The sequence below is a fragment of the Orcinus orca genome, chromosome 16 (genome assembly GCF_937001465.1).
Source record: "Orcinus orca chromosome 16, mOrcOrc1.1, whole genome shotgun sequence".
NCBI classification, from domain to species: Eukaryota; Metazoa; Chordata; class Mammalia; order Artiodactyla; family Delphinidae; genus Orcinus; species Orcinus orca.
The window spans coordinates 21647322-21656513 of NC_064574.1; the positions used below are offsets into that span (position 1 = coordinate 21647322).

The following is a 9192-nucleotide window of genomic DNA, read 5'->3' on the forward strand; positions in this document are numbered from 1 at the left end:
ATCTAAAGGTGGAGGGCTTCCCTGGTGGCGCAGTGGTTTAAAATCTGCCTGCCAATGCAGGGGACACGGGTTCGAGCCCTGGTCCGGGAAGATCCCACATGCCGCGGAGCAACTAGGCCCGTGAGCCACAATTACTGAGCCTGTGCGTCTGGAGCCTGTGCTCTGCAGCAAGAGAGGCCGCGATAGTGAGAGGCCCGCGCACCACGATGAAGATTGCCCCCACTTGCCGCAACTAGAGAAAACCCTCGCACAGAAACGAAGACCCAACACAGCCATAAATAAAATAAAATAAAATAAAAATTAAAAACAAACAAAAAAAGAAATCTAAAGGTGGAGAACCTTCTCTCACCGCTGGGGAGCGAGGCAGGGCTGGCTCGGGACAGGGTGGTGGCTTCCTCCGGGATCTTGGTGGTTCCCAAAGCACAGAACTGGGTCAGGGTCCGAAGGGCGTAGAGCCAGGATTCGTCGTAAGAACCGTTGGGAACTGAGGGAACCCTGGTGGGGGGGGTGGGGGGGTGGGGGAAGGGTCTGGTCCTGAGGTGGATTCCCTTCCTCCTCAATTCCTTCACTGAATGAAACTTGCCGGCCCTATCTGCCTCCCTCGAATTCGGATTGCGAACTCACGGCGGACCCGAGGAGAGCTCAGGAGTTCTTTTCAACTTCTAGCCATGCACTTTGGTGTTGGGGGTAGGAGTCGGAGATGCAGAGATGGGTCGCATCTTCTCCTGCCGTCTATTTCTCCCGTCGGCCTGAATGCAAGTCTGGGGATGGGTGTATTGCCCACGAGGGGGCAGGGTTTCCCTTGGGGCTCCTAGGAGCTTGGCTCTCCCGCCTCTGCCTTTCTGGGCCCGCGCAGGGTGACGGGTGGGGGACCCGGGCTCCAGGGAGCTGAGCACAAAGTCGGGAGCTAAGAGGCAGTGCAGCGGCTCCAGGCGAGTCCGCGGAGATGGCAGCCGCTGTCCAGCGCCTGCCTGGTGTCTCATTTGTCCTTTTAAAGACGGGAAGGACGGAGCTGGTGCAGCGTGACGCTCCCTCCTTCCCTTCCACTGCAGAAGTCAGGGCTTTTTCTGAAGGTTACAGACCGAGCTCCGACTCAGATCGTACCCGAAGGTGGGTGGACCTGCGGAGGAGTAGCCGAGGCGGGGCAAGGGCGATGAACAGTCAGTTCTCCGGGCCTGGGAGGCATCAGAGGGCGTAGAGGGACGGGAAACTGAGAATCCTCTGATCAGCTCTGGATCCTGACTCGCGACAATAGAGACAAAGGGGCATCAGGTGGGTGACAGCGGACATCTTAAATGGCCCGTTCAAATCGTCAGAGCCGCAGGCGGCCGAGGGGACCCAATTTTATCCCGCTTGCGCTTCCACACTTGTTGGATGGCTGCAGAAGCAGGCGGTGCGAGGTCACCTCTGTCGCAGGCACGCGCTCAGGGGTGCTCTGCACACACAGGCAAGCACACGCATTCATCAAAGCTCTCACAAGACATAGATACAGCCTCCCACCCCCAACCCCGCACATCTTCGTGTAGGCGCTCTCTCTCACACAAGCACACACTGACCCACGCAGTGGCAGCGGGCAGGGAGAAATGGCCACTGTGCGTAGGCATTCTCCCCGTTCTTTCCTATGCTCCCATCGCACCTGGAGAAATCATTCCAAATGAGGCCTCTGCCTTGGTGGGAGAGATCAAGAGCCTCCCATCGTGGCTTCTCTCCCACTGAGAGTGGCCTAGCCTTCCTGAGCTCCCAGATTCCATCTAGAGAGTCTGACCATGATCCATACCAATGTACCCAGGACTGGCACCCCTGGAAGCAACAGGAGGGCTGCCCTTGCAGTAGGATCTGCATAAAAAAGGACAGGGTCCTCTGGGTAATTTAAGCAAACACATTCTCAAACAGGCTGCTCAAGAAAAGGGGAGGCTGGGACATAAACGGCTCTGCCTGGTGAATCTAAACAGCCAGATCTCTTCACTGTGGCTGTGTAAACCCCACCTTGGACTTGAGGGGGGTTCTCCAGGGTGAGAGGTGCCTGGGATGCTAGGTTGGCAAACCCTGGGAAATACACAACGGCCCTGCTGACTTCCTTTGTAGCTCTCTTCACAGCCGGCAGTCATACTGTGGCCTTCAGAGTCCCAATCTATTGCCTGTCTCTCCTCTGCTAGACTGTAAGCTCCAGGAGGGCAAGGCTGAGTTTGGCAGCCTGCACGGTCCCAGACCTGGTGGGCTGTCTATAAATATTTGTTGAACAACTCTGTAGGGCTTTTGTACATAAGCAAAACCTTTTCTTCCTCTTTATTTTAGGATTGGAGTTCGAGAGCGTCCACCAAATTCTCAGATGGATCCAACCCCCGGGGAAAGATCTGGGCGGGGGGAAGCCTAGTCCTGGCGGCTGGGGAGCCAAGGCCACACCGAAACCGTGGGCGCACCACCACGTGCTCCTTTGCCTGAGTCCCCCAAGTACTCAGAAAGCCTCCCTTTGGTGCTGAGCACCCCTCACTCTCCCCGGAGCTCTCCAGGGACTCTTTAACTACAACTGCTTATCCATCCCCACTTGCTTCACGGGGTGGGCCAGGGCTGGTTCCCTCGCCACCCAGCGCCAGGATTCCCGCGGGTGCGAAAATGCAGAACTGAGACAGGGCCGCGAGCGCCTTTGTTTCTTCTTTATTTGCGGATATAATTATGCACCGCACTCTAAATTAGAGAAAGATTTTTTTTTCTGATATACATTTCATCTTATTCACCACGAGCACACCACACGCACAGCAGAACAGTTCCACAACCTGATAAATTGCACAAGATGAGTTTGGATTCCTGAAAACCGGCAAGCAAGTCGGCCCCGCCGGGGCTTCTCGCTTCCCCGCTTCGGCGAAGGAAATCGCCCACCCGAAACGGATTTCCCGGCCAGCCTTTCCCGCTGAAGGGTTGAAATGTCTCCGGAATGGGAATCGTTCTTGCTGGAAATGGCTAGACTCTGCAGATTCCAAGCACTGATGGCTGTGAAATGTGCCTGCAAGGTCAAGTTTCTGCGCCTGCAAGTTGTGCCCCCTCTCCCTCCCTTCCCCCCCCTCGGTGACAGGGACCGAAGTGTCGGGGCCCCTCCTGGAAGGACAGAAAACCCTGCCCACAGATGCGCCGCCGCCTCCCCCGAAACCAGGGTGTTGTGGAAAAGAAAGGACAACAGAAACGCAGACGCAATGGATTGTGGATCCCTATCCCCTCCCGCCCCCAACCCCCAAAATCAGAAACGGGGAGCCAGAGATGTTTAAAGCTTGGCTTCCCAAGCGCGGCTGCAGGGCGCACGGGTTTGTTGGGGGAGGGGTGGGTGGGCAGCGGGGAGAGCGCGGGAGGGTGGCCGGGGCTGGCCCTAGTGCCCTAGTCCTCCGCGTTGGTTCGGTAGGCCTCAATGAGGCCCTCCAGCGAGTGCACGAAGCCGGACACGCTGCAGATGCCGCCGATGACGAAGATGGCGACGTCGAAGAAGACCTGGTGCCACAGCAGCTTGCGCCAGAGCAGGCGCAGGTGGAAGAGGCTGGGCAGGAGGAAGCAGAGGCCGGCGCCCGTGAGGCTGCCGGTGAGGCCCATAAGCAACGCGAAGTGCGGCACGTAGATGGCCATGAGCAGCGTGAAGACGACCAGCGCGCAGCGTAGCGTCAGGCCCCACGACTTGAGGCGCCCGTCACCGCCGTAGCAGGCGGGAAAGAAGGCGCGGCTGCCTTCCTGGAAGAGCGACTTCTCCAGCACCTCGACAGCAGCGAAGAAGGGCAACGGGTAGGACAACAGGGCCTTGGCCACCAGGAAGATGTTGACCACGGCGCGGATGGAACCGGGCAGGTTATCCGTGATGACCTCCTTGGTCTCATCGGCCCAGGTGAGGTAGGCGACGAGCGCGAAGAGGCCTTTGAGCACGCAGGCGGCGATGTGCGTCCAGTTCATCATGCAGTGGAACTCGCTGGGCTGCTGCATGTTGCCCTCCAGCGAAGGCAGGAAGATCTGCGACGTGTAGCTGAACACGATGATGCCAATGGAGATGGGAAACTTCTTGACGTCGATATAGAACTTGACCTTCTCCCAGGCCCAATCGCGCGCCCTTGATAAGCAGTAGGCAATGACCAGAATGTTGATGACGAAGTGGGCCAAAGTGCACAGCAGGCTGAACCTGGACACGGCCTTGAGGTTCTTAAGGAAGGCGCAGGGCAGCAGCGCCGCCGTGGCGATGATGGACCAGGACTTCTGCGACACGGGCAGCCCTGGGAAGCTGTTGTACATGAGGTTGCCGCTCACCACCACGTACAGGATGCAAGTCATCACCAGCTCGATGATCTGCGCCACGTTCACTACGCGGCCGCCCAGCGTGGGGAAGCGCGGAGCGCAGCAAGCGTTGGCGATGGCCACATACGAGTCCCGCACGCGTACCACCTCGCCGTCTTCGTTCTCCTCGTACAGGCATGCGATGAGGATCTTGCCAGTGTAGCAGCACACCACGGCGGCGAAGATGATGAGGAACAATCCCAGGTAGCCGCCGTGCAGGATGGCGTAGGGCAGGCCCAGCACGAACATGCCCTGCGGAACGAAAAGACAACCAGACCCGGGAGCTCAGTGGATGCTGTATCGGAATACGGGGTCTGGGAGAGTGACTTAAGGGTATAGCCGGAAGGGGGCGCTAAGTGTGAACTGGGCCTAAGCCACTGGGAGGAGAGGGTAAGGATAGGCTGGAGTGGAGGTGTAGAGCGGTCTAATGGGGAGCCTGGGTATTGAGTCAGAGGTGGAGAAGGGGGTGTTTAAGGATGGAACTGAGAAGGAGAGGTGTGCTTAATGGCTGGGAGGTAGGGAGGGGGCTGAGTAAGGGGTCAAGCCGCAAAGAGGGAAGGGGTACGAGGAGATACCTGGGGGTGGTTCGGAAAAAGATGAGGAGGGGCTGGAGGGGGTTGACCGGAAAAGGACGAGGAGAAAGGTAGAGAGCTGGGCCTGAGCCACTAGGAAAAGGGGATGCAGAGTCTAAGGTGGGGCTGGAATGGGGTGCAAGGAAGCCAATGAGGGGAACGCAGGTGCCTAAGGGTCGAACTGGAGAGGGAAACCGTTGAAAGCGGCAGCGGGAGAGAAAGGAGACGGGGTAGGGAGGAAGGGGGGCTGAGCGTGGGGCAAGTGGCAGGGAGGCAAGACCAGTGGGAACGTGGGGTTTGCTAGCGAAGGGCTTTGGGTGGGGTGAGGCCAGAGGCGTGGGGACGGGGAGAAAGGGTTGGGCAGTCTTAGGGCCAGGCCAAAACTGGGGCGGAGAGACCGATCCCTAAGGAAGGGGACTAAGTGGTAGAGGCGAGCAGGATTAGGGGCCTACGGGGAAAGCGCAAGCGCTTTGTGAACGGCGAACCCAAGCGAGAGTCAATACCCAGAACCTGCGGGAACGGGCGGGCAGAGCTGTGGAAGAAGGATTTAGAATCCACGTAGGGAAGCAAAGCTAACGAAATCCAGGGTTCCCGAGGCTTGCAGGCCTCCAGCCTTCCACCCTGGCCTCCATCAAGGCCTACGGAACGGGGTCTTTAAAGATGCCCCAGGTGAAGTCGGGGGCGGCAACCGAAGCTGGTGCGTGCCCCCGGTCCCTGGTTGCGCTTGGCCGTCCGGCCCGGCCCTGGAGCGGAAGGCGCCTCGGGTCGGGTCACTTACTGAGCAGGGCCCCGAGGAGCCCCGCGGAGCCCGGGTCCCGGGACAACCCCATCTCGGCCTCCAGCTCCCAGGAAACCCACGTTCTGCGCCCCAACGACCTGTACGCTCCGGGGACGCCGAGGGTGGGAGATGGGAGGCAAGCCGCAGGGCCCGGGGACGCGTGGGGCGGAGGCCCTCTCTGCCCCTCGAGCTGCGGCCTGCTCACCTTCTCCAGCTCCCGGGGTCGTTGTGCAGGTTCCAAACCCGCTCCCGGCGGAGTCCGGCGCCGCCTGGTGGGGACTGAGGGTTGAGAGTAGGGGTGACAGGGTGGCGGGCCTGGAGACCAGAGGCGGTTCAGAGCATCTGGAGGCGGCTTCTCCAGGGTCACACGCAGAGGAGCTTTTTGCGGTGTAGCCGGGATTTCGAGCGAGAGGGGTGTCTGTGTGCAGGTAGCGCTGAGGTACCAGGGACCATAATGTGCTTGTGTGGTCATACATATATGTGTGTGTGTGTGTGCATGTTTGTGTATACCTGTTTGTCCCCGACAGGGCTGCACCTGAGAGCGGGTGGATCCTGTATGCATGAGTTTGTGTATGTGTGCATGTGTTATGTTCAGACGGGTTTATGTGTGTGCCCTTGGTATGTACAGGTATGTGTTTCTGTGTGGGGGAGGTGTAGGGGTGTATGAAGGTGCATTTGAGGATAATTCTGTGGTCTATATATAGGTGTATATTGTGTGCACCTGTGACCAGCGTTTCTTCGGGGGAGGGGGGCTGTGAGCATGTGTGCCTGACTATGTGCATGCGCGCTGTCTATGCGTGTGTGTCTTGTGTGTCGGGGGAGGAGACTCCCAGCTCAGATCTTTCCCCCTCTCCTTTTCTGCCGAAAATGCAGCTGTGAATCCATTCCGGAGTCCCAGGCCATACTGTTCCCTCCAATCCTGATTTTCTTTCTCCCTCACCCCTCCCCACTCCCCCTCCTCCTGTTTTCCTCGCTTCGGCAGGGTCTCCGGGAAAGCGTCTCTAACCGAACCTCAGCCTAGCTGTCCGGCGGCCGGGGATGCGGGAGGGGGCCGGATGGGGGGTGGGGAGACACCACCTGGGGACGTAGATCCCCGCGCAGGGCTGGAAGGGATGGGGGCAGGCGAGATTCCTGGTACAGGAAGGGGTCTTGAGGCTGAGATCTCCAGGGGACTCTACTGCGAGTAGAGCCTGGTGCGCAGATCTGGGGGGGGTGGGGCGGGGAGAGAGGCAGAGCTGGGAATCCCGCGCTCACCTGGATAGCGTTGGTCACGTTCCAGCCCGCCTCCCACGCCGTGATCTTGGGCTTGTCGTGGCCCCCGAACTCGCCACCAGCTCCCAGGGACTGGTCCTTGGAGCCCGAGGGCGGCAGGGGCGCGCCACCGCCTCGCTGGTAATGGATGTCTCCTTCGACGGGCGGTTCAGCGCCCTCGTCCCCGCAGGGCTCGCCCTCGGTTTTCAGGATGTCCATCTGCAGGCCCTGACGGTGCTCAAAGTCGAGGTCGTCGCAGTGCGCGAAGCCCACCGCCTCCTCGTCGGTGGCAGCCTGAAAACCCATCCTGGCGAACATGCCGCTCACCTTGGCCTGGGACTTGTTGGATACGGACGTGGCCACGTTGGACAGCTTGCTGCGGAGCAGGGTGGCCATGGCGGCAGCGGGGCCCGAGAAAAGAACAGAAGGGGCTGGGGACGCGGGGGACGCACGGCAAGGCGGTGAGGGCCACGGGGGCGCGAGACCGCTATCTTCGCTCGCTTTCCCCGCGGCGCCCCGGGGCGCTCTGGCTCATGACCCCCTCGGCTGGCGTCTGAGGCTCGCTCAAGGCCGACCCGGAGGGCGGGCAGCGGGGCTGGCGGAGCGGCGGTGGCGAGTGCACTGCGGAGCTGCAGCGGGGCGCGGGCTGGGCTGCGGAGGGCGGCGGTGGCGGCGGCGGCGGCGGCGGCGTCAGAGCATCTACGCGAAGCTGGCGCGGCGCCCCCAACCGCGCGCAGCCCAAAGCGCTCCCGCCCCTCAGAATCTGGCGGGGGCGGAGGGGCTGGGGAGGGAGAAACTCCGGGAGGTAAAAGGAGTGAGGAGAGGGCAAGGAGAAGAGAAAGGGGGCACCAAGGGACTCCGGAGAACCGAGATGGGGACAGGAGAAGGGCGCCCACGGAAGGGAGCAGGAGGGAGCGCGTGAAGGAGGGGTGTGGAGGGCGGGGTGGGGGCTGGAGTGCTGCATTTCTGGAGGAGGTGCTAAACTCCGATCCTGGCCCTTCCCACCTCGCCGCCGCAGGGAGGGAGGGGGCCCGAGCGGGCAGATCCTCTTGGTCCCCTGTCCCTGGCTACCCCCTCCAGAGTTCGCGAGCCTTTCAGCCCCAGATCCTCTGGCCAAGGACTGGTCTAGACGCCCAGAAAGGCAGCAGGACAGTTACCTGTCTCCGGCGGCCCAGGCCGTCTGGGCATCGCTCTGTCTCCCTGGCACCCATCAGCAGCACTTCAACCTGGTCGCGAGCCCCCCTTGAAGGCAGAAGTGATCGGCAGAAGTGGAGGAACGCTCTCAAGAAGGCTTAGCCCCGGCCTCGGTCACTGGGGCTGTCTCCTCCCGTCCAGGGACGACGAGATGGAAGTGATTCTGCGGGTTGTTCGCCACCAACCATTCTCCAAACGTGTGCATAATGAGGGCGAGAGGTTGGCTGTTCGCTTTCTTTTCCTTTGGGGGTCTGGAAGGAGGAAGGACTGAAGGCACCTGTCAACAGCCTCGAGGCGGGTCTGCGAGTGCCCGCGCCGCGGAGGGGCGCAGCTGGTGCCTGGCACAGGGGAAGGAAGGGCTTGCGGCGGGCCCAGGGTGGGGAGGCGCGCTGTGCGCCCCGGCCCTGCTAGCCCGGCAGCTGCCGGGGGCTGTACAAACCTAGGCTGTTTCTGTTGAGTGGGTTGCGTGTAGCTCGAGAGCAGGAGAAAGACCCAGAGACAAAGACCGACACTGTACCAGGTATTGCTACGGGCTGGAGCTGAGCAGACTCCGGGGGTGAGATTTGGTAACCGTGTTTATTCTGTAAGTGCACAGTTCTGCGCGCATTTGAGCCTGTGTGTGCGCAGAGCTTGTGTGCTGGGTTGTATGTGTATATGTATGAATGGGTTGCTTGCGGTTTTGCCTGTCGGGGTCCTTTTGTAGTTGTGTCTCCGTGCGGGTCCGCGGCTCGGTGTGTTCCCAGCTGGGCTCCTGCCCCGGGCTCTTAGGCACTAAACAGCAGCGTCGGCGACCTGGCCGTCCCAGCCTAGGTACAGGAGGACTAGTGGCTGTGACTGGGGGCGGGATGGGGAGAATCTGAAGGAAACAAAAAGAAAGGGGCTCCCAGTGACCCCCTTCCCAAGACCCAGTCTCTCTGAGAACCCCAGTCTCCTCCTCCCCTGCTGTATTTCTAGATTAGCTCAGGTCAGCGCACAAGTAGGACGGCCTGAGGGCTTTGACCATCTCGTTGGAGCTGCCAGGAGAAGACAGGCTTCCCCTCTACCTCCTAACCCTCCCTGCCCACACCCCCAGCACCTCACGGTCTCTGAGAATCT

The 9192-nt window shown here is 60.7% G+C and overlaps 1 protein-coding gene across 2 annotated transcripts; it reads right to left on the reverse strand.

The window, feature by feature from the left end:
• Positions 1–2639: 2639 nt before the first annotated feature.
• On the reverse strand, positions 2640–8707 carry SLC32A1 (solute carrier family 32 member 1). Of its 2 annotated transcripts, XM_049699171.1 has the most exons (3): positions 8061–8707; positions 6907–7279; positions 2640–4554 (listed from the first exon to the last, which is right to left on the reverse strand). In XM_049699171.1, exons 2-3 carry the CDS (start codon positions 7219–7221, stop codon positions 3367–3369), a joined length of 1503 nt encoding a protein of 500 aa, XP_049555128.1. In that variant the 5' UTR covers positions 7222–7279; positions 8061–8707; the 3' UTR covers positions 2640–3366. The 2 variants fall into 2 exon arrangements, with proteins under 2 accessions (XP_049555128.1, XP_004272891.1); XM_004272843.3 differs by lacking the exon at positions 8061–8707 and having other exon boundaries at positions 6907–7563.
• Positions 8708–9192: the final 485 nt, after the last annotated feature.